The sequence below is a fragment of the Amblyraja radiata genome, chromosome 22, assembly GCF_010909765.2.
Source record: "Amblyraja radiata isolate CabotCenter1 chromosome 22, sAmbRad1.1.pri, whole genome shotgun sequence".
NCBI classification, from domain to species: domain Eukaryota; kingdom Metazoa; phylum Chordata; class Chondrichthyes; order Rajiformes; family Rajidae; genus Amblyraja; species Amblyraja radiata.
This window is the reverse complement of record NC_045977.1, coordinates 39,608,159-39,633,667: the sequence shown is the minus strand read 5'-3', so window position 1 is coordinate 39,633,667 and position 25,509 is coordinate 39,608,159. Positions and strand designations below refer to the sequence as shown.

The window sequence follows — 25,509 nt, the reverse complement described above, 5'->3', positions numbered from 1 at the left end:
ACCTAGAATGGAAATAACAGAAGCTTAGCTGTCTGGAATCAAGAAGGAAAGGACTTGGTGTGGAGAACAAGGGAGAGCCAGGTTGTGATTAACTTAAGGGTGATCAACCAGAGTTAAGTTCTTAACTCTGTGTTCGGACTTGCTCTGGAATGTCCACTTTATGAAGCAGGTCTCACAAGTACTAAAGGGCCTGTCCCACTGTGGCGACCTAATTGGCGAGTTTAGGAGAGTTTGAAAAAGTGTCAGGTTGAAGACCTCCTTCGACTATCATTTCGACCTCCTTCGACTATGTTGAAGACTACCTTCGACTACCCTCGACTACCCTCGATTACCTACGAATAACATGCCGACCTACTACGACGTACCTCAACTAAACCTACAAAACCTTTTTTTACTCGCTGGCATTTTTCAGCATGTTGAAAAATACGCCGCGACCTGGCTGAGGCCTCGAGTACGCGGGGACTACTCTCGAGCATGCAGGAGAGTTACAAAGGCCTCCTAGGACCTCGTGTCGACCATGCTGCGAGTATAAGTCGAGGGCAAACTCTTCTGAAGTCGCGGATTAGGTTGCCGCAGTGGGACAACCCCTTCACAAAGCCCAATGCAATAACAAAATCTTGCAAGCGTGTTGCATCTATGTTTTGCATGTCTGGATGTAAGTGCAATTATCCAGAGTGTACATTTTGTCCCCAAGGCAATTTACCAGCTGTTAAGTGCATACTCCAGGCCTATAAATGTAGGACGTTGTCCAGAGATTCGACTACAATGTTACATCATAGCTAAGTTTTAGAGGTTTCATACAAAGTGTCCACACCTTGTAATGTAGTGCTCTCCTGTCCCATTTCAATATAGTGTGTTTGCCATGTGTTGAGGGAAATCAGTCCAACTTCTGGTGTCAACTAGATAAATATTTGAAAAAGATTATACTGAATGAGCAGAGTTCAAAATCTCATTTAGTTTGTAGTGTTTGACAAAGACCTTACACAGTTGATCTTGTTTGATCGCTCTAAACTGCCAATCCATTGACTATTATTGATAGGATTGCAAAATTAGCATCGAGGGGATGAGGGGAAATCTCACTCAAATGCACTGAGAAAGGGCAGGTGCACAGCACAGCCGGCATGCATTTCGAAAGAAATGTGCTATGGATTTTCTGAAGAACGATTTGTCATTCCTTCACGGGATGTGGCCATTGAACGTCAAGCACAATGCTGTGGGTCTTTGTATTGGAGCTATTTGCTTTGAATTGTGTTTACACTTATGCTTTTATTAAACCAGCAGAGATGTGATTTTTCAGGAAGAGGGTAGTTCTGGGCTTTCAGGGGTGGTCTGGAATTTTAGAGAAGGGGAAACTCAATGGAACAAGGAGTTGGTTCAATTCAATTAACAATGTCACTTAATTTCAAAGGGGCTAATAATTTGTCATAATTGAAATGGCCATATATAGTCCCTCCCCTCTCAATTTGCCGCATCTGTTATGTGTCCATGGACTGGGTTGAAATGTGTGGTTATTTTGATATCACCGATTACCCTTGATAAAGTGGTAAGTTACCTATTTGACTTATTTTGTGAATAGAACAGGAGGATATTTTCCCTGTGTTGGAAACTGGGTGGAAGTTGGGACTACTTTGTAAAACAGGGTTCAAAGGTAACTAGGTGGTGGTTGGAGTGAATTGGTGGATCAAGGGGGAAGGGGGAAAATATCCACATGAAGTAGGGAAAGTTAGGGGAGGAGGATGTGTGAAACAGCAATATTAAAGTGAGACTCTCCATGGAACAAGAGGAAAATTAGCAGAAAGATTCCTTCTTCAAACAATGGGAGACATTGGATTGAGAATATCTGTATGAAAGGGAGACAAGGTTAGGATGAATGGTATATTTGAAATAGGTAAAGGTTAGAGAATCTGATGAACAAAGTTAGGGTGGGGAGTTCCCCAGGAGAAAGATTTAGGCAGAGCCTCAGGACCGGATTTAGATGAAGAGAGGCCCTAGGCTGTTCTACTTGTGAGGCCCCTCCCAATTCCCACCCCCACGACTAGAGGAAGATGGTCCACTAGATTGATACCGATTTGCAGCCAAGTGTAGTGTTGGCCAATGAGCTAAGGGGCTGGAAAGTTGCGCTTTTTATTTATTTATTTATTGCCAGTGCTAGTGTTGAGTTATCGGCTTAAAACACCATTATCCTGAAACGGAGGGCAAGGAAAATTGGCAAGGGCGAGGGTTGTTTAGAGACTACAATGCATTGTGACAGCATATGTAAAAAAGGCCTATGACAGTGTCAAAAATATTATACACCTTGCAGGGCTCTCACTTAACTTTTTTTCGCTGTTGTCAGCCGGGCAACCTTGGCAGCTTTTTAGGTTGCCAAATGACAGTTTAAGTAGTGATTTAAGACGGCTTGCATGACACGTGCGATAATATGCTCGGACGAAGTGCGTAGTTACCAGTCGGAATTATGCTCAATGAAGCATTTACATATTATTTCTGCTTCAAATAAAGCCACAAACTAAACATATTTACCAATCAAGACATGATATATACCATAATGACATGCAACAAAATTATAATACAGTATCTCAATTCTTTTTACACCTTGCAATGAATGCAATTTCTATTATTTCTTTCCACTTCCAAACAAAGACGTGGTTGGATTATTCAGTGTATGATCAACCTCGGTGAGACCAAGCGCAGGCTTGGTGATCGCTTCGCACAATACCTCCACTCAGTTCGCAATAACCAACCTGATTTCCCGGTGGCTCAACACTTCAACTCCCCCTCCCATTCCGAATCCGACCTTTCGGTCCTGGGCCTCCTCCATGGCCAGAGTGAGGCCCACTGCATATTGGAGGAGCAGCACCTCATATTTGCTTGAGTAGTTTACACCCCAGCGGTATGAACATTGGCTTCTCTAATTTCAGGTAGTCCTTGCTTTCTCCCTCCTTCCCCTCCCATTCCCAGCTCTCCCACAGCATACTGTCTCTGCCTCTTCCTTTCTTTTCCGTGTTCCCTACCCCGACTTCAATCTGAAGAAGGGTCTCGACCTGAAACGTCACTTATTTTCTTCGCTCCATAGATGCTGCCTCACCCGCTGAGTTTCTCCAGCATTTTGTCTACCCATTCACACAAGTTCTGTTATTCCACTTTCTTCACCCAATTTTACAGAGACCAGTTAACCTACTAAGCCAATGCGTCTTTGGGATGTGGGAGGAAACCCACACGCTTGCAGGGAGAATGTGCAAATTCAACACTGACTGTGCCCGAGGACAGGATCGAACACAGATATCTGGCATGTGTGACAGCAAGTCTACCAGCTGTGCCACTATATTTTGTTTTCCAACACACAAAAAATTATAAGTTGATAACTTTGGTTACTAAAAAAATGAAAATATCCATTTTCAGTCTTAAATCTCCAAGTGACGCTATGTCCCCCTTTACAGCTACTGTATGTTTTAATTCAGTTCAAGATTATGGAGCAGCACATTGGCCATAAAGTTTCTCCCTAAAAGTGCCAGAGACCTGGAATTGATCCTGAATATGGGTGCTGTCTGTATGGAGTTTGATCCTTTTCCCTTTGATCGCATGGGTTTTCTCCGGGTGCTCTTGTTTCCTTCCACATTCCAAAGGTGTGCAGGAACCTATTTCAGACCCAACCCAAAACGTAATATTTTCCTTTTGTCCAGAGATTCAGTCTGACCTGTTGAGTTACTCCAGCTTTTTGTGTCTATCTTCAGTTTAAACCAGCATCTGCAGTTCCTTCCGATATACACAATACTATACGATAGAACTTTATTAATCCCATGAGGGAAATTGTGTGTGTGTGTGTGGGTATATATATTATACGCACACACCCACACATATATATTTATATAGTTATATATTCATATATAAATATACACCGTTTTGTTTTCTCGTTCATAACATTGTTTACAGAGTGGGTACACAAAATTGCTGGGGAAACTCAGCGGGTGCAGCAGCATCTATGGAGCGAAGGAAATAGGCGACGTTTCGGGCCGAAACCCTTCTTCAGACTCAATTGTTTACAGAGTACTATGTTTACATATTCTGTTGTGCTGCTGCAAGTAAGAATGTAATTGTTCTAACTGGGACGTGAGAATAAAACACTCTTGACTTGCGTCGCTAATGTGTGGGATAGAACTAGTGTACGGGTGATCGGTGGTCAGCGTGGGCCGAAGGGCCTGTTTCCACGCTGTATCTTTAAATTAAACTAAAAACACTAAAACCAGATAACGAAACTCAAGATTTCATTTACTTCCATTCAACAATAAAAATCTGTCGGCTAGTTTTAATCAAATCCTCCTTCTCATCCTGAAACATTTATTGTGTCGCTTTATGAAGAATTTATGGTCTCTGCACTGTTCATCCGTTCAGAAAATAATTTGTATCTGTTTCATTTAATCTCCTCCCTAGTGTCAAATGCCATACTCACTTTTTAAGCTGCTTGTGGTCAAATGTGCATTGATATTTTTTTCTTGGTCTGTTTTTTATATTTGTTTGATAAATGTGAAGATATCTGATCGAACCAAAGTTTCAAATTGTTAATGGGTTTTCATATCAGATGTCATCCAATAATGGTACTTTTCTCAACTGCCAGCCCATCTTATTTCAACGTTTAAAAGGGTTTATATTTAATTCCCTCAAGTAACAACTTGTAGCAGGCTGCATTGATTTACCAAGAAATCAATTTTTGATCACCCATTACCTATGACAGTCATATTTCATCTGGTGCCAGTAAATAAGTGTAATTTTGTCTTTGTGTTTAAAAGAAACAACTGTGAATGTATTGGACTCAAGTGAATAAGACACCAGCTTTATGATAGAGTAATTGAAGCAAGCCCTTCAGCCCAACCTGTCCATGTTGACCTAGATAAACCATCTAAGCTGATCCCATTTGCCCACATTTGGCCCAGATCCCTCTAGACCTTCCCTATCCATGTACATCCATGTAGCGATTTGTGGAGCTACACTCTCTAGGAAAGTGAAGAGTTTTCCTTCACATTCTTGACCTTTCATGTGAAACAGTGGAGGGACTTTGGTGAGTCAGGAGATGAGTCATTCATGACAGAAGGCCCAGCCTTTGGCCTGTTCATTCAACCTCAATGTGGCTGATTAGGTTCTGATCAGGGTATTGATAAAGGGAGATTCAGCAATGATGATGCTATTGAGTGTGAACAATAGTTAGTTACACTCTTTGTTGGGGATCATCTTTGCCTGGCTGTTTTGTAGCATGAATGTTACTGGACACTTACCATTCCAGATCTGAATTTGATTTGGGTCTTAAATTGTTTGTAGCTACAGAGTACTTCATTAGCTGAGAAGTTGGGAACAGACATTGTGAGCAAAAGTTTATGAGTTCTAGGAGCAGAATAAGGCCATTCGGCCCATCAAGCCTATTCTGCCATTTAATCATGGCTGATCTATCCCTCGCAGCACCATTCTCCTGCCTGCGCCCCATAACCCCTGACACCCTTACTAATCAAAAATCTGTCAATTAAAAATATCCATTGAACTGGCCTCCACAGCTGTCTGTGAGCCTGTTCCTGTGCTGTACTTTTTTATCGAAGGTAGGCGTAAAATGCTGGAGTAACTCAGCGGGACAGGCAGCATCTCTGGAGAGAAGGAATGGGTGACGTTTCAGGTCGAGACCCTTCTTCAGACTTTTTAATGTTCTACAGTGCCTTCCATAATGTAATAGAAAAAAATCTTACAGCGTGTGATTTTCTACATGGTGAAACCAAAATTTATAAAAATGGCCTTTATTAAAATCTGACAATGTGCACTTTAACCACATGTAATTTTTTCTATTACAAATCTCAAATTGTGGAGTACAGAGCCAAATAAATCAATGATAGGTCTTTGTCCCAAACATTATGGAGAGTACTGTAGATTTGCCTCTGCAGCCACCAATGCCATTTTAACAGACTAGCTATCAAGTCATTTTCTACTGAATTTGTATAACATAACCTTTGACTTTCTTAATACAGGTGCACAACCTTTTATCCGAAAGCCTTGGGACCAGACACTTTTCGTAATTCAGAATTTGTCGGTCTTCGGAATGGAAATTTTTTAGCGTAGATTTTAATGGCTGGCTCAGTGGTAGAGTGCTCGGCTCATATCCGCAAGGTCGCGAGTTTGCGCCTTGATCCCGGCAGTAAACTCGGTCGCGAGTTTGAGCCTTCAATGTAGTTTTTTCTTGCAAAATAAATGTTTGTATGAAATGCAGTGTAGGAGAGGTGTACTGACTGTGTGGGCAGAACTTTGGAAGTGATTGCCCACCAGTCTAAAAAGCCGCTGTGTCTCCCTGTCCCTGGGATAGCAGGGGGCGATCAAACAGCACAATACCCCCCTCCCCCTCCAACTCCAGAGGAATCCGCTCCCCGATGGGCCGCTACGGCGACAAGTGGCAGTTTGCCCACAGCCCGAGCTGCGCCCTCTCATCCGCCACCTCAAGAACAAGACGTACCTTGCACACCATCAGCTTCTGCCCCTACGTGTTCCTCTGGAGTTGGAGCGGGGCTGGGCTGGAGTTGCTGCTGGCTGTGGGTCTCTGGGATCTCCGTGCTTGCAGTGGGCCTGGGGGTCGGTGTCCCGTTGGTCCTGACGTCTCCGGCCACCCCCCTGGACTGGAGCTGAGACTGGAAACTGTACCGCCCTTGCCCCCTCCCTCTGCAACTGCAAACAACCCCACTCTCCTGCAAGGGCTGCACAGTTCCCGGAGGATGGCAGGTGGCCGGAGACGTCAAGACCAACAGGAACCCGCTCCCCGATGGGCCCCTACGACGCCCCGAGCTGCGCCCCGTCATCCGCAACCCAGGTCCCTCTGTAGTTGGAGCGGGGCTGGGCTGGGCTGCTGTTGGCTGTGGGTCTCTGGGATCTCCGTGCTTGCAGTGGGCCTGGGGGTCGGTGTCCCGTTGGTCCTGACGTCTCCGGTGACAGTGCAAAGCCCCCGCGCCGGTGCAATGGGCGGGGAGCTGGAGAGGGAAGGGAAGGGGTCACACACATGGCCGGGAAGCAGAGGGGTGTAGGTGGGGTGAAACTGAAGCGAGCGACAATCTGCTGCTGCCTGCCCCGCTGAGTTAAAAAGTTCCCACGCAAGACTCACGAAACACTTGTGTATCGTGAGTCTACCGTGGGAACTTTTTAACTTAGCGGGCAGGCAGCAGCATATTGTCAATTATTAACCCTCCCGCGCAATATACCCTCACCTTCTCTTTTATGAATGGGGATTTAGTTCCCCTTTCTTCGAGGACCGACCGGAGGTTCCGCTGTCACCTCTGCGGGCCGCCCTCGGTGAACGTTTTCAAGGACCTTTCTTCAAGGACCGAAAAAATGGCCGCTATTCGGAGGTTTTCGTTATTTGGATCTTCGGATAAAAGGTTGTGCACCTGTACACATATCTCCTCCATTCCTGCTGCTGTTGGGAAATATTTGCTTACTCTCCAGAATTGCTTGAGGAATATAATGTTGCATTTATAATTAGAATCAAAATACAAATACAACCTGCATAAATGCAATCAATCCCACACGGCATATTAACCACTTTGATCATGTTCTTTTCAATTTATCACCTTTGGCAAAAGACCCAATTTCATCACTCTATAACTCAGCATTTTGACACTCAGAAGCTGCCTACTTATTTCCACTGTTCTCTATCTCTTCCATCAGTTTTTTGCAGTAATAAGATGTCTCAAACTGTGGACATTATTCAAAGTGACATCTTCCTAATGAACTTCAGCAAGGAAAAATAACTTGCGTGTTTTGTTATTAGCTTACAAATATTGTAATACCTCATTCACATTAACACTGAATCAGAACTAAATAAATCAGCTCAGCTTTCACTAGTTTCATAGACTTTCAAAGCTGAACTAACTGGACATTAAGCTATGAACCCTGCACTGATACTTTAATTAAATCTTCTCTAGTTTGCTTTCTCCTTTTAACGAAAAATAATACTTCCTTGCGTAGAATATCCTGATTTCCTGGGGGAACTGAACAAATCACACTCTTATTATCAGTGAAGAAGACATTAATCTGACATTCTGTCACTAATAATATCATTTTCACTGTAAATTTTCATTCCATTCATTGTGAATTTCCACTATTTGTGGACTTACAGATTTTACAAACATGATAGACACAAAAAACTGGAGTAATTCAGCGAGACAGGCAGCATCTCTGGAGAGAAGGAATGGGTGACGTTTCTGGTCGAGACCCTTCTTCAGAATCCATCTCCCGAATTATGTAATCAAAATTATCTACTTCGAATCACATTGAAGACATTTTTCAAAACTTCCTCTTAAAGTTTTTTTATAGTTTAAAATTGTTCAGATTATCTTTTAGAAAGTCACCTATAGTAATTGCATTGCTGAAACTACACTAGTTCTTCATACTTGCCCGTTTCATGCTTAGAGGCTCCACATGCCAGTGTGCTTCATTAATCTAAAACTACTTCCCATCTCATGGTCATATTTTTTCGGTTCAATCAAATGCTGTTTACAGTCGCTTCTTCTCTCATTCCCACTTAGTATGGATGTCTCTTTTCCTGACATATGGTGATCTTAATTAAATTACTTCTCAGGTTCCATATTTTCTGTAAAATAAGTATTATTTGATGTTGTGATGTCTTGATTTTACATGCACTTAATTTTTACTTGGCTGAAGCAGATTAACATTTATTATTGCTTTCAAGGACAAGAGGAAACGCTCTGTTAACTGTTTTCTGGTTAAAGACGATACTATAATTTATTTAGACCATTTGGAGGATACTCCTTCATCAACATGTGGATCCACCTATGATTTTCGTTTACCTGTTTGTTTTGGCTATTGCTATCACTGAGTGATAGATTGTCATGTTGAAAATCAAAGAAGCTATAGGCACTGGAGATCTGAAATAAAAACCGTGATACTAAACAGGGCAAGCAGCATCTGTGGAGAGAGAATAACAGAGTTAATGGTTTGGGCTAATGTGCCTTCATCACAGCACAAAAAGGGAGAAAACAAGTTACAGAGAGGGATAACAGTGCAGAAAACAAAAGGAATTTAAATGTAAAGAAGACCAATGATATCTAGGGATGAATGATGTTGATGCCACTTGTGAAATCACTATTGAGAGCAGCTTCAAAAGAGAATAACTTGATAAAGCAGTTGTTGGAAATATGAAACAAAAGAGAATGTCAGAAATACCCAGCAGTTCAGGCAGTGTCAGTATTGTGAGAAACTGAGTTAATATTATAAGTGGATGACATCAGAACTGGCCAGTTTTGATACAAATGGAAAGGTTGGTTAAACGACATTTTTGCCAGACATATGGATAGGAAGGGTTTAGGGCCAAATTATGGGCCAAATGCAGGCAAATAAGACAAGCTCAGTATGCCAACTATATGACTCTCTAAAAGTCTGAAGAAGGGTCTCGACCCGAAACATCACCCGTTCCTTCTCTCCAGAGATGCTGCCTGTCCCGCTGAGTTACTCCAGCATTTTGTGTCAACCTTCGATTTAAACCAATATCTAAAGTTCTTTCCTACACATTGACTCTGAATTGCTTGCTATTGATTTAGTGTGACTGGAACTCTTTACCGAATAGCACTGTGACTTTCTCATTGTACAGATTTCAACAGTTCAAGAACAAGCTTACCAGTGCAGTCTAAAGGGCAGTTATGTCTGAGTGTCGTAGTGATGGCCTTGCCAATATTACCCATATCTTGGCTCTGAATATAAAACATGGGAAGTGGTGAATCATGAATTTTGGTCTAAAGAATTAGTGGGAGCAAATAATAGTATCAATCATAATATAGCCTTAACAGAGCGAAAAGGAACATCAATTTGATAGATTTTATTTGTCATTACAAATCTACTTTCTATCTTTTAGCTTCAGAGTTCACTCATTTCATAGCATAACCTGTAGTTCAACTACAGGTAACACCTTGCTATTCTGTAATTGGTTAAATAACAATTGGAAACGCACCTAGCATTGCAGCACCTACTGATAGATAACAGATATTCATGGTTCACTGAACACCTTGGAAATGATTCGCGTCTACTAGTTGTGCTGCTTGAGGATGTTCTAATGATTAAATGTTCACTGCCCATAACAACCCCTATCCACAACCTGTCCTTTATTATTAGAATACAGTATTGGCAAGCTTGTCTCCATTCAGTCTGTGAGTCTGATTTCCACACTATACGTCTGTCCCACGTAGGCGATTTTTTAGGCGACTGCCGGCAACTTGGTGGTCGCCTGCGGGTCGCCTGTATGGTCATGAGTAGTCTCCTCAGTTGCCCAAAAGGTCGTAGCATTTTTCTGGCCGCCGCTGCTTTTTAAAATGTTCAATACTTTTCGGTGACAGTTTGCGACTGTGGGCTTGTCGTAGCTTGTCTTCTCCTGACGTAGGTGCTGTCAGAGGTTGTCGACAGGATGGCGTAGGTTGTCGCCGGTGCTGACCGGTGAATTACATTGTCGTAGCCGCCGGCAGTCGCCTAAAAAATCGCCTAGTGGGACAGGCCCATAATTCTCTCAACCTCTCCCACTCCACCTTCCTTGTTTTCAACCACCTTTGCTGTTCCAATGAGCATTTTCTACCGAATAGGCACTTTACCAGCTTCTGGACTCAGAATTGTCAGATAATAGCATGTTCAGCTCTTCTAAATTCACTGGAATTTAGGATGAGAGGAGATCTTTTAACAACATATAACATTCTTAAAGGATTGGACAGGCGAGATGCAGGAAAAATGTTTTTGATGTTGGGGGAGTCTTTAACCAGGGGTCACAGTTTAAGAATAAGAGGAAGGCCATTTAGGACTGAGATGAGGAAAAACTCATCCTCTCACCCATAGAGTTGTGAATCTGTGGAATTATCTGCCACAGAAGGCAGTGGAGGCCAATTCACTGGATGTTTTCAAGAGAGAGTTAAATTTAACTCTTAGGGCTAAAGGAATCAAGGGATATGGGGGAAAAGCAGGAATGTGGTACTGATTTTAGATGATCAGCCATGATCATATTGAATGGTGGTGCTGGCTCGAAGGCCGAATGGCCTACTCCTGCACATATTTTTCTATGTTTCTATGTTTAGTTTCACAGTGTTTTCCATTAGAAATTTCAAATACTGGTTCTCCTTTCAACATTAAAATCCTTTACTTGTCCCTTTACCAACCACTTTCCCAGAACAACTATAGTTCCTTTTCATTTAACCCCAGATTTTCACAGTACTTCCCTTTTTGCCCCTTCTCCCTTCATTCTATCCATAAACCCACCTCAACTTTTGTTTTCCGCACTTAAATATCTGTTTAAAACTTTTTCCAGTTCTGATGAAAGGTCATCTACCAGAAAATACCGAAAATGCTTTCTCTCCCACTTGAAATGTTGTCTGAGTGTTTCCAGCATTGTCTGGTTTTACTTAACATTTGCTCTTTGGGCGTCAGTGCCAAACTTCATCTTGATAATGTGCGCACGGGAAGGTTTCATTGTGCTAAAGGCACCATTTAAATACAAGTCATTATTGTTGTGAATAATATTGATGACTGCAATGTCAGATTATCTCTTTCTGATTATTCATGTGAATGAATGGCAGCTTAACAGCAACAAGCATTAATGTTCAGAAATAATTTTGCACAGCGAGGTTCATACGTTCATAAGTGGTAGGAGCAGAATTAGGCCTTTCAGCCCATCAAGTCTACTCCACCATTCAATCGTGGCTGTTCTAAGGTTCCCTCTTAACACCGTTCTCCTGTCTTCTCCCCATAACCCCTGACACCCGTACTAATGAAGGTAGAATAAAGATACAAAGTGACAGATCTTGCTAATTTCCCTGATCTCAGTTAAGTGTTGGAGAAGTGAAGAATAAAAACGGGTGTGTTTTTTTAATAATCAGAACTGGTTATTAAATTGTGAAATTGTGGGCAAGATAACTTTATTTCACAAGACAATCAAAAGGTACAAATGTGTTCAACTTGAATTTTCCACATTTAAGTTTGATTTTACAAGTTGTATTTTACATAACTGATGCGCTATTTAATCCTTGGAGCTTTGTTTTTCTTTTACTATGTCCTGTAGATTCTCCATGGAAGATACAGTTATCTAATATTAGTCCTGAAGTGGTGCACATTACTGTCAATGGATTAACATCAGCTCGCTCATACCAGTTCCGAATGTGTGCAGTGAATCAACTGGGGAAAGGACAGTACAGCATCGAAACCAACAGGTATGCACCTTTCCAAGAGAAGAAGCAAAGTTGAAACAGTGCCACAGGATCAATAGTCATGGAGTGTGGCAGCACCGTGGGGCACTTCCTCTCCTTGGCATTGCTCACTTAAATCATTGGTCCTTGTGAGTATTAGTAAAATAAATGTAAATCCGATTAAATATCTTCCACAATTTTAATACATTTTTATCTAAACACTTACAGCAAATTAGAGGCTCAGGTTGGAACATAGTTAAAGTCGACAAACAGTCACACAAATAAATAATGATGAACACTGCTGCCCAAAAATATTGTAATGTATGAAAGCAAAGGTGACGTACATTGATACTGAAGATAGACACAAAGTGCTGGAGTAACTCAGCGGGACAGGCAACATCTCTGGAGAGAAGGAATGAGTGACGTTTCAGGTCGAGACCCTTCTTCAGACTGCGGTATAACCCAGCATCTGCAGTTCCTTCCTGTACATTGATATTGTTCTGTTACTGCAAAAAAATCCCTCTCTCCCACCTTGAAGGAATATTCTTTCAATGCATGGATAAGTGCAGCTCTAACGACACTAAAGGGCCTGTCCCACTTAGGCGGTTTTTTTCGGCGACTACAGGCGACTAGGCTGTCACCACATGGTCGCGGGGTATCACCTGTATGGTCGTGAGTTGTCTCCTCAAGTCGCCTAAAGAGTCGTAACGTTTTTCTGGTCGCCGCTGGATTTGGAAACGTTCAACACTTTTCGGCGACTGTGGGCTTGACGTAGCTTGTCTTCTCCTGTCATAGGTGTTGTTGTAGGTTGTCGCCAGGATGACGCAGGTTGTCGCCAGCTGACGTTGGTTGTCACCGGGTGCTGACTTCGGTGAATTCCATTGGCGACTACCTCCGTCAACCGGCGACCGAATTGTCTTCAGTTGTCGCCGACAGGGACATTGCTTATTGTAGCTTGTCGCGAGTGGAAGTAGGTTGACTTGTAAGTTGCCGCCTGTGTGGGTGGTAGGTTGTCGTAGGTATGGTCGTAGGTGGACGTCCTAATGGGTCGCTGGTTGTCGGTAGCTTGCCGTAGCTTGACGTCGACTAGGTGGTAGGATGTCATAGCTTGTCGTAGGGGGCGACCTGCTACGTCTGTGACAGTCGCCGAAAAAAATCGCCTAAGTGGGACAGGCCCTTAAAGAAGTTGATTGTTATCCACATTACAAGTCTCCCATCCATAAACCTAAGTGTTTAATCCTGTTATCTCAGCACACTGTGTCTACGCTTTGAATGTGCTGTTGCACCCTGCCAAAGCTTCTACAACTTTGTATGTTACACCCACGGCAACTACCAAAAGAAAACAGGGCAGCGAGTGCACTGAAACAACACCACCTGCAAGTTCATCTAGAAATCGCACACCATTATCTGTCGGAAATATATTGTTATTTCTTCTTTTCAACTTGGTTAAGATCCTAGAGCTCTGTACCAAACAGATCACAATTTTTATTCTCTCCACTTTCTTATCTTCCTCCCCCACACACCTCGTGTTTTACCACACACCCGCCGACTGGAGGAACTATTCAGTGGGCACCTAAGCTGCTAATCTGCAGATTTTTGGAATGGAGGAGGAAACCCCGGTACCCAGAGGAAACTAGGCAAGGCAAGCAGCTGCTGTGGTGAGAGAAAAACTCTCTGGCACAGGAGATCAGAATTAGACTCGGGTAGCTGGGGCTGCAGCTCGACATGCTGCACAAGTGTCTTTGGTAGAAACCGAGCCATGGGAGGTTAGCCCTGTGGGACTAGTGAATAGGAGACATGAAGCAATGTGAGGTGGTCTAGTTGAATGAAAAGCAATAACATATCATCAGTGGTAACAGTAGCCAAGGTTATTTTTGTACAATGAAAAAGAAGCAGAGAATGGGGTTTAAAAAAAGGAATAATGGGAGAGATGGTACCTAGCTGGGAGCTGCCAGTATGTCTTTAGAACTGAAGTTAAGAAAGAGACTTGAGTAAAAATTGGAAGTATTTCAGAGAACTGATGCACCCAATACACCTCAGTGCCCTTTATGGCCAATTATACGCTACTGACAGAGAAAACACCTTGAATGTGAACGTACAGAATTCACAATGATAAATCTTTGCAGACATAATACATCACAATGATAATGTTGACTGAATTTTAATATAAAAATTTGTAAGATAAGAGGACTGTACATCTTGAGTAGTAACTGATTAAATGCAGCCATGACTCCAGCTGATGCAGGTAACATGGAACTAATAAAAGGCTAGCGGAGCACTTGGGTTCACTTCTCGAGAAATAAAACTTGCATGCAAAGAAAATATGTTAAGGATTGAAGCACCTTAGTTATGCCAAAATCAGGGGAACACATACAAGTTTTACTGGTTTTAGTTTAGTTAGAGACATAGTACAGACACAGGACCGTCAGCACACCGAGTCCATGTCGATCATCAATCACCTGTTCACACTAGTTCTATGTTATCGCAGTTTTGCATCCACTCCCTACACACTAGGGGCAATTCACAGAGGCCAATTAACCTACAAACCCCCCATCTTTAGGATGAGGGAAGAAACCTTAGCACTCGGAGAAACCCCATGTGGTCACAGGGAGAATGTGCAAACTCCACACAGACAGCTCCTGAAGGCAGGATAGAACTCCTAGTCTCTGGCGCTGTGTGGTAGCAGCTCTACCAGATGTGCCACTGTGCCGGTCTAAAGTGATCAGTTCATTACTCCATATCGCTCCATTGTTGAAAAGAGAACAATAACCAGATAGGCCCCAGTGCCCCAGGTTGGGCAGATGCATGCCAGATGAGGTTTAATGCGGATAAATGTGAGGTTATCCACTTTGGTAGCAAAAACAGGAAGGCAGATTACTATCTAAATGGCGTCAGGTTGGGAAAAGGGGAAGTACAACGGGATCTGGGGGTCCTTGTACATCAGTCTATGAAAGTAAGCATGCAGGTACAGCAAGCCATGAAGAAAGCGAAGAGAAATCGAATATAGGAGCAAAGAGGTCCTACTGCAGTTGTACAGAGCCCTAGTGAGACCACATCTGGAGTATTGTGTGCAGTTTTGGTCCCATAATTTGAGGAAGGACATTCTTGCTATTGAGGGAGTCATATGCTGAGAGAATGGAGCAGCTGGGCTTGTACACTCTGGAGTTTAGAAGGATGAGAGGGAATCTCATTGAAACATATAAGATTGTTAAGGGTTTGGACACACTAGAGGCAGGAAACATTTTCCCGATGTTGGGGGAGTCCAGAACCAGGGGCCACAGTTTAAGAATAAGGAGTAAGCCATTTGGAACGGAGACGAGGAAACACTTTTTCTCACAGAGAGTGGTGAGACTTGTGGAATTCTCTGCCTCAGAGGGCGGTGGAGGCGGGTTCTCTGGATGCTTTCAAGAGAGAGGGCTCTTAATAATAGCGGGTTATTGATAGGGGACGATCAGCCATGATCACAATGAATGGCGGTGCTGGCTCGAAGGGCCGAAAGGCCTACTCATAGAAACATAGAAAATAGGTGCAGGAGGAGGCCATTCGGTCCTTCTAGCCAGCACCGCCATTCATTGTGATCATGGCTGATCGTCCCCTATCAATAACCCGTGCCTGCCTTCTCCCCATATCCCTTGACTCCACTCCTGCACCTATTGTCTATTGCCAGTGACTTGTGAGAAAAAGAGGACAGTAATAAATCTTCTGAGCAATTCTGGAGAAACTTCTTACTATCACTATGAATAACTGAGGTAAATATCAAGGTTGGTCTGGTTATGATAATCATGGAGAAGGGAGAGGGAGAGTTGCTGTTTTAATTAGGTCAAGTAGGATTGGAGAAAACTCAGAAGACACACAAACACCAGCATGACCCAGAGGGGAAATTATGTTCTTTCTGCTTCAGCTGCTAATTGAATCCTGAATGTGGTAATGTCATCGATGAGAATGCAGGATTGAGTAAGCCTTTTCTATTCATCAAGCAACTTGTAACAGAGAAAATGAGCAACATGTATTCATGATAGGTGAATTTTAATTAAGCAACAGAGAAAATCCTTTTTTCCCCAGATGGCATATAGCTTGTTTGTGCTGACCAAACAAATGCACTTTTGTCCACTTGTTGGCCTGTTTAGTTATCTGTTGCTGTAAGATATCCACGTTTTGCATTTTGCAGTTTTTAATTGTGAATATTCTCACTATCCCTTGAAATCACCATCGTGAACTCTGAGGAAATCAGAAGAACAGCTGTAATGACGATTCTTCAAATTAGCAGACAAAAGTTATATTTTTTCACATTTCCCTTTGAAGTAGGAAGCTTCTGATTCTAAAAGAGTCGTGACTGACAGCTCACAGAGCAAGCCCATCAACTGTAGCTAGAGTACTTGAGTTTGACTTGGTTGTATTTTATGTGTAGTATTATCTGATTCGATTGGAGAGAAAGCAAACAAAGCAATGTACCTCAGTACCCGTGACAGTAATAAGCCAAAACCTAATCACATTACCCCATTCCCACAACCCATTCTCTCACTCATGCCCATCAATGCCCTGATTCTCCACTATCCACCTAGGCCAGTGATAATAAATCTACCAACCGGCACATCTCTGGAAAGTAGGTGAAAACTGAACCACCCTGGTGGACATTAAAACTGTGCGGCAGCAGCACTCCCTGTGTCCTGCACAGGCAAGCCCCATTCCCAAGAATGATGTTGTGAATTATGCAGCACTGCGAATACCAGCAGTGTTAATTTTATTGATGTGAAATAAATTATTTTGGTCATTTTTCCAGTCCTCTCTTGGTCAAATCATGCATGCAAGGCAAATAAAGGCCGTGTTTGCTCACCGTATCATTTTCTGAGTACAGTTGAAAATAGATTTTTTAAATTTGCAGAAGCAGATAATGACGAAAATAAAATAGAAATTATCAACACCAAATCTGAAAGTTTGAAGAAGTTGTTGGAGAAAAAAAAATGGCCAAAAGCATCCTGAAAGGCAAAATTGCCCCTCACACAAATTCTGTACAGACAGCATCCATAGTCAAGATTGGACCCTGGTCTCTGCCGCTGTAAGGCAGCAACTCTACCTCTGCACCACCACGTCACCCCTAATCTCTTTTAAATCTTCATTATTTGTTCATTATTTGTGAAAAATATTGAGGAAATGTTTTTACCTTTCCGCCTTGTGTGATCTTTACATATGTAAGTTAATACCCATTCATAGAACAGTGTATCTACACTGCTTCTTGTACTTACTGTTTGATTTATCATGTCATGTCTTGGTCACAGGCTACTGTTACCAGAAGAAGCGCCTAGTGCCCCTCCGCAGAATATTATGGCTAGCGGTCGAACAAATCAATCCATAATGGTGCAGTGGCAACCTCCTCCGGAGCAAGCAATCAATGGGGTCCTCAAAGGTTACATTCTCAGGTACAGTGAAATATTAATAAACTCTTCTTGTACAAGAAACCCTGAAATAAATTAAGTGGAATTCACATCAGAAAATTACACACAAGGCATTTTAAAGAAAAAGTTAGAACATTATTAGAAATCTCACAAATCTCATGAGTTGATATCTTTGTGCATTTTTTTTGTAGAACATTAAATATTTACTTTGTATTACTACAATCCTGAACATAAATAGTGGATGGCGAAAAATATTTTGACAATTCTTTTGCAAACTAAAGTTTTAATAAAATTCCACAGTCTGTTAAGAATAACATTATAAACTGCAATTTAATATTGTTACTGTTCTTTCTATAGGTTTTATTTTAAAATTGCTGTATTGGTTTTCTACCAAAACCTGATTGTTAATACAATTCCAAGAGGGCGGTAGGTACTGTAGATTAACACAGTATTCTTGCAGCTCCGGGATAGGGGTTTAAATCACGCTTCGGCTGACAGGACGAAAATGTCAGCCTCCAAGTTTGCTCACATAATAATTTTTTTCAATGTCATGTAATTGAAAAGCAATTTTTTTTTTTTCCTTCTCTCTCTTCTGGAATTATTCCAGGTGTGTTTAGTCATTCTGGAAGTTAAACAGGACGGTGCCCAGTGTGATTCTGCTTGTGATGTGCAGATCGGCATTCACCAATGACTGGGCATCATTAGTTTTGCAAAGCGGTTTTACAACATTGCAACGTGAATTTAATTCACAATAAACCAATGCAATCAGGTTTGGATAATGCTGATAGCTCATATACTAGATCCCCTGTGATGCCAGTTTGAAATGTCTGCCTCTGGCTGCCTTTCACCTGTTGCTTCTGTTGCATCCAGAGACGGGGTTAATCCACTCATGAAAAGTAATGTTTTCCATTAATCTGCCTTTGAGTTACTGATCAAATAGATACTAAAGAGCATTGAAGTCAACTATCTCAATAGATCTGATACTATGGTCGATTCCAAATGTGAAATAGCAACAATAAAAAATTTACCTAAAGACACTCTCAATTATCTACAAAACTGAATGCCATGGTGAGGCATAATAGCCACATTATGATCTCTTTACCCAAAAGTTATCAGATCTCAAGATCTATATGGGTTCACTTTAAATCATTATCCAAATCTTCAAAATGAACTTGGCTTTTGGTTTCCTTTTCAACTTTTGGATCTGAATCCTTGCACTGGAGAAGTGGCTGAAGAGATGGTTGAGTTCCAAGCTACCCAAGTTAAAGGGAGGATTTCCTTCCTGTTCGTCACAGGTGATTTCACTTTGAATCCATTAGTGTGAATTTCCTGCTGACTTTAATGTCTGAGCACCTGATCGTTTTGAAAGTGGAAGGGGCATAATGATGGAACATCATTGGGAGTGAAGCTACTGACATGACTCATGGACCATTGATTCTTATATTTGCATTTTTACAATGGTCTGTTCCAGTAAAAGGGGCCCAATGAATGGGATGTAAGACATCAAAGCTTGGATCATCTCTTAGTAATGTTATGGCATTGGTTAACAACAAACACCGCTTGCTTCTACAGCGATGATCATTAGTCTCCTTTTACATGCATCTATCATTTTAATTATGATACCATTGAAAGTTATTTTATGATGGAAGACTTTTGGAGTACATAATAACTTGCAAAGAGGAAGAGTAGCCATCACAACCCCTCTGAAATGGAAACAGTGCCACTGCCAAGATAGGGTGAAAGCCTTTATTTTATAATATTGATAATAAATGAATTCCCACGGGTTTCAATGAATGATCATCCTTTCAATGTTTTAATAACTTCATCTGCAACCACAATGCGCTCAAGCTGAGCAAAACATTAGTCATATGATTCATATCGAGTAGCTCCTCTCAGTACAATGGCAAAAGTTCACTGCTTTCACATTTTATGCCAATAGAATTTTTTTTTTTTTTTTTTTTAATTTGTACCCTGCCTCCACCTGAATGTCCTCCTTTGTCCTCGCATTGACCACAACAACTGGATCCGTCCCCTCCCACTACAACTTCTTCATGGTTGAGGAGATGTCATTAACCCTGACACTAGACAGATACTACGTCGCAACTGTGACCTTTGGTGCAGAGAGTGGTATCTATTCCTCCTACTGCTTATCACCACAATCGTCTTCACTCTCCTAACTTGGACCCCCCCCCCCCCGTACCAAGGCAGTATGTTGGCTCCATAAGAAATCCATTTAAAGATACACAGCAGTTTAAAAATATCAAATTAATTAATACCTTGATCCCTTGTGGCTTTTTTTCCTTCATTGAAATGAATGGAAACAGTTCCTGCTCCATATCCAACCTCGTATCGTCTCCTCTTGTGGATTTCTTGGGTGGTGGGGAAATCACAGCTTTCCTTCCCCACACAGAGCCCCACAAGGTGCCAGGCATCGGGGCATCATCGGCTGCCCACAAACAAACTCTGGAAGCAAATAAAGCTGCCAATTACACGTAGCAATGCCGGTGAAATCTTCCAGTTTCACCCGGATTTCATAGAAAATCCTGACTTGTCCTCAAAACGCTGGGGAAAGTGGTTTGTTCATAAGCCATCTAATTTTGGATGTGTCATTTTTTAGTTCTATTTTGTTTCTGCAAATATGTAAAAAAATTATACATCTTGGATGTTTCAGAATGACTGAGAGATTTCTAAAGGCAACGGAGGCGAGCCGCACGTCACGTGATCGCATTGTATTAAATGTGTTTTCAACGCGATATTTTTGATTTACGATGGGTTTATCGGAACGTGACCCCATCGTAGGTCGAGGAGCAGCTCTACATTTGCCTTTTACTGTATGGTTTATTTTAATTATTAAAGCAATATAGACAAAGGAGCCACAGACATTGGACAATGAGCAGTTTTCAACATCCAATCCCAGTGCATCGTGATATGCTAATATTTTTTGCGTGATTCTACAAACTAGAAAGAAAATACCTTCATTTTTGTAAAACATTATCTTACATGCAAGAGATAAAATGTTTCTTCCAAAAGTGTGCATAAGAAAACAAGGAAAACATTTGCACCTCATATTGCCTGTTTCCACAATTTATGTTTCTTTAGAACATACAAATCTGTTATATATTATGATATTATTGTTCATAGTTGTTTACATATGAAATGAATGCAATTCCTCTGCAGTTGCCATGATGCCAGTCTTTTCCTCTTTGTAGATATCGACTTGCGGGTCTTCCAGGAGGATACCAGTTTACCAACATCACAAACCCTGAAGTGACTTACTGCTTAATTAAAGACCTCATCATTTGGACCCAATATGAAATTCAAGTTGCAGCATACAACAGTGCTGGTCTTGGTGTACGCAGCAGGGCGGTAACAGAGTACACCTTGCAGGGAGGTGAGAACAATAATCTTCAAAGATTAGCTTCTTGGTTTCTTCCCCTCAAGGGCTGCCACAGTGATTTTAACAGCAGGCAATAACAAAATGAGCCCCCAGGTATCTTTGACATAAATGTCACTCCTTGCTGTGTCAAATAGAAGCACGTTTTCCTTAACGAGACACTTCCTTCACATCACAAGTAGTGTGGAAATATAAATGACACACACTGTCCGATCTTATATTTAATGTTCCCTTACAGCCACAGACTGGATTATCTGAGGACTGATAAAACTCATCAACAGCTAGTGTATTTACATTTCCAACGTTTGTGAGACCAAGACCTATCTTTTGAGATTTGGAAAGGTTCTGATCCAAATAGTTTTCCGTCCATTTCCCTCCAAAGATCCTGGCTGACCCGCTGAGTTCCTCCAGCACTTTGTCTTTGCTCAAGGTTCCAGCATCTTGTGACTCATAGAAACATAGAAAATAGGTGCAGGAGTAGGCCATTCGGCCCTTCGAGCCTGCACCGCCATTCAATATGATCATGGCTGATCATCCAACTCAGTATCCCGTACCTGCCTTCTCTCCATACCCCCTGATCCCTGTAGCCACAAGGGCCACTTCTCCATACCCCCTGATCTCTTTAGCCACAAAGGACTCTACCCGATCCCCTGCACAATTCTGTTTGAGGAATCTGGAGCTGCGGGAATGAAGCTGTATTTAATTTGACCCGACCCATTAAGTTCCCTGCTCAGATATTGATCAGTGGTGAAGTACCGTGGGATTAATTATGGGGGAAAGTTTCTTAAATAAAACTGACATTGAAGTCACGTTTACTATGATCTGTCCTTTTAGGGCTTAATTGCTGAGGGAATTTTGCATCGGTGAGCACTGTTTATAAATGCTGAAATGTTAGGAACAAAGCCAGATAACAAAGCTTTTCCTCAACTAAAACCTTTTTTACTTTTTATCAACGATGGGAATGTGAAATCTCAAATATGGCAGTTTAAAAAAAAATGTTTTACTTTTTATCAACACTGAATTGTGATACCTGTAGTATGGGAAACTAAAACACAATCTGGCCAGTTTTGATGCCTATTGTACTAGATGGGGGCACTGGAAGTTTGGGTGGGAAGGTCAGGGTAAGGGGATGAAGGCCTTTGATGCTGCTTTAGCTGTCATTGAGAAAAATAAGCAGCAAACTGATGAGAATCAGAGAAGACAAGTATTTAATATTCACAAATTACACAGCCTTGGCACAATCTTGCGTCGGCTCTCCAGAAGCAACTGGATAACCCTGAGGCTATTGGGCAGGAACATGCCTCTCCTCTGCCAGTATTAGGTCCGGTCAAGTGCCCAGAATAGGAAATCTCCCAAGCAGATGCAACACACAACTCCTGATCAGAAATGGGGCAGTGGGAGAGCCAAAAATCTGCCCTCACAGTTGGCATGTTTCATTTATATTTGCATTTCAATTGGCAAAGCGTAGTCATTTACAAGAATTTACTATTGAAATGAAAATGAACACGTGTCCAAGCCAACAACAAAATCGATAAGCGCCCGCTTTAAGGCCAACAAATTATTTTATCTGTGCACTGAAACAACAATAATTAGAAACAAGAAATCTCTGAGGAACTTTAGATTCACACTTGCTCTCACCCTCGGCTTCAAGCACTAATGAAATGTTTGTTTTTCCCCAGAGTTTTATTTTCATCCAGTTTGCCATGAAAGCAGTGGAAAACCATTAATATTTTCAATCTTACTTGAGCCATTTCTTTCATGTGAATTTTACATCTGACAACTCTTGTGTCATGACACTATCATGTACTCATTTGAAATTAGTTTTACAGCATTCCACGGCTGTCGAAAAATAACTCAATTGAGTGTAGGCTTTGTAGTACAGTTCACCATTACTGATAAAGGCATTAACACAAGTATAAAAGCTTAGCACAAATATGCAGATCAGCCTGTTAATTACTGGCTAACCTTGATGTAATAAGAACATTGCTTCATTGGAGCTCTAACTATTTCCAATTTTTAACCTCGCATAGCTGAATGCATGTTCAGCAACAGGACTCCCAGAAGAACTAGTTAAGAGAATGATCAACCAATTTCAGGGTGTTTTTTTAAAAATTATTTCACTGGCTGTTGCTAAATTTAGTCAGGCTGTACAGGATCAATTTTGCTACCTGGAAATCAATGAGGTGTTATAAGTCCAATTTCTATATTTAAGTAGGCATATCCTTACTGAAATATATAATTTGGATCCTTCATATTTCCAATCTCAGTGCAGGGTTTATGACTGCTATGCTATTAGTTGTCACGTTCACTGTGGCCAATAAGTTTTATTCTAGATTGAAATAAAATATATGCAGACTGTATTGGTTTATTATTGTCATGTGTACCAAATTACAGTGAAAAGCTTTGTTCGCATGGTATCCAGTCAAATGATATTATACAGGTGTACAAACAGGCCATAGGTAGTATAAAGGGAAAATAGCAGTGTGCAGAATCTAGTATTACAGCATTGTGGTGTTACAGTTGTAGAGAAAGAGCAGATTATAAAAACTGCAATCCGCTGTTTGAGAAAGAAGGTCACTTATGCTTTCCATTCCTTGCTTCATTCTCCTTTATCAGAGAAAGTAAGGTAAGATGCATTGTGGCAGAACCAGGTATTGTGCCACTGACTCCGACTTAGTATACATTATATGTCAGACTTGGGACTTAGTGAGAAGAGATTCAGCACATTCATTGTCCAGTGGAGAGAAGCCAAATGCAGTGCATCAAGCTGCTCTGTGCCCAGTATCCTTGCTGAAGTCATGAAACCGTCATTCTGTGTCAGTCCATTGTGTCATCTGAATATAAGCCAATACATCGAAGCAGAGTGATTGTAAATCACTTGGCCAATTCCATCCTGTGTATATGTGGGCAATGTACAAATAACAAGTGCCGCTCTGCCAGAAGAGTTTTAACGTGGAATTGGATTTGATTATTTAAAGACAACATTTACATACCTATGTTCTTCTCATGTGTCCAGCTACCTCTATGGCTATATGATAAAACTGATTTGTATAAAACAGGGTGATTGGAGAGCAATTCTGAATGAGACATCCCCAGAACAGAAGGATGAATAGATTTGCATCACATCCATTAGCCTTCATTGGCATTCCTTCAACAAATGAAGACATGTTGTTCAATATCTTGTACCTATCCTGTGACTGGGCTAAGCTCAGTGAAAACTAGAAAATGTACTGTACAAAAGTAAACAGAAACTTCTTCAGTTTAAAGTTTAATTGGTGTTTGGCAAGAGACCTTTGCTGGAGTATGTGCTCGATAGTTTCAGGCTGCAGGTCACGTAGTTTCAGTGCTGTTTCTCACCGTACATTGGGTGATCAAGTTATTTTGTAAGGAAAGAGTTTTCACCTAATAATGCACCGTGTGTTCAAAGAGTGGTGCCATTCTCTGTCAAGTCCAGAGGCTTAATTCCCTTCCAAGTGTACAGCAATTCAGATGATTAGATTTCATTGTAGTTTCCTCGCAGATCATTGCAGAGCAGAGAATGCTAATTGCTACAAAGGTGGTGGAAAGGTTTGTGGTGTGTCTGGTTCATTTCAGGAAAAGGGCTGCAAAGCTTGTTCATTGTTATCTGGTATATTTTAGTTGCTTTGCGAAAATAAAAGACTATGACTGTTCTGCCTGTGTGTAGTCCCAACAGCGATGCCACAGAACGTAGAGGTGGAAGCTGTGAACTCTACCGCATTGAGGTTTACGTGGGATCCTCCTCCACAGCAGTTCATAAACGGCATCAACCAAGGCTACAAGGTAATGAAATACAAAGCAAAACACTAAACATAAAATCATAAGGTCATAAGTGATAGGAGCAGAATTAAGCCATTCGGCCCATCAAATCTACTCCGCCATTCAATCATGGCTGATCTATCCCCCCCTCCTAACCCCATTCTCCTGCCTTCTCCCCATAACCTGCTAATGGCACCCATACTAATCAAGAATCTATTTATCCCTGCCTTAAAAATATCCATTGGCTTGGCATCCACAACCTTCTGTGGCAAAGAATTCCACAGATTCACCACCTTCTGACTAAAGAAATTCCTCCGCATCTGTTTCCTAAAGGAACGTCCTTTAATTCTGATGCTGTGATCTCTGGTCCGAGACTCCACCACTAGTGGAAACATCTTCTCCACATCCAAGCTTTTCACTGTTCAGTGGTTGATATAGCCATAGAGCCATAGAAATGAAATTGTACCATTGGAATCTTTCTTTGGGTATATATGTTGTCAAATATTTAGTACTGAAACAAGCAAATCATAGAGTCATACAGCACGGCAACGGGCCCTTTGGCCCAACCAAGATGCAACAACTAGGCAAAGTCCATTCACCTGCATTTGGCCAATATCCCTACAATCATTTCCTATCTATGTACCTGTCCATTAGGACAGCTTTGATCCCTGGTCCACACAGTTGATATCCACATTGTATGTCAAAGAAAATGGGTCAATCAGCTTGAGTTGCTATAGGTTATTTCCAAATGACC

General features: G+C 41.6%; 1 protein-coding gene across 2 annotated transcripts in view; it reads left to right on the top strand.

Annotated features, from left to right (window-relative positions):
* The window catches only part of sdk1 (sidekick cell adhesion molecule 1), a 577,103-nt gene that overhangs the window by 428,389 nt on the left and 123,205 nt on the right, over nt 1-25,509 (top strand). For both annotated transcript variants that reach the window (XM_033041133.1, XM_033041132.1), the window contains exons 15-18: nt 12,068-12,215; nt 17,468-17,608; nt 20,794-20,975; nt 24,664-24,779. In XM_033041133.1, coding sequence (XP_032897024.1) covers nt 12,068-12,215; nt 17,468-17,608; nt 20,794-20,975; nt 24,664-24,779 — 587 coding nt within the window. The remainder of the gene's footprint in view (nt 1-12,067; nt 12,216-17,467; nt 17,609-20,793; nt 20,976-24,663; nt 24,780-25,509) is intronic.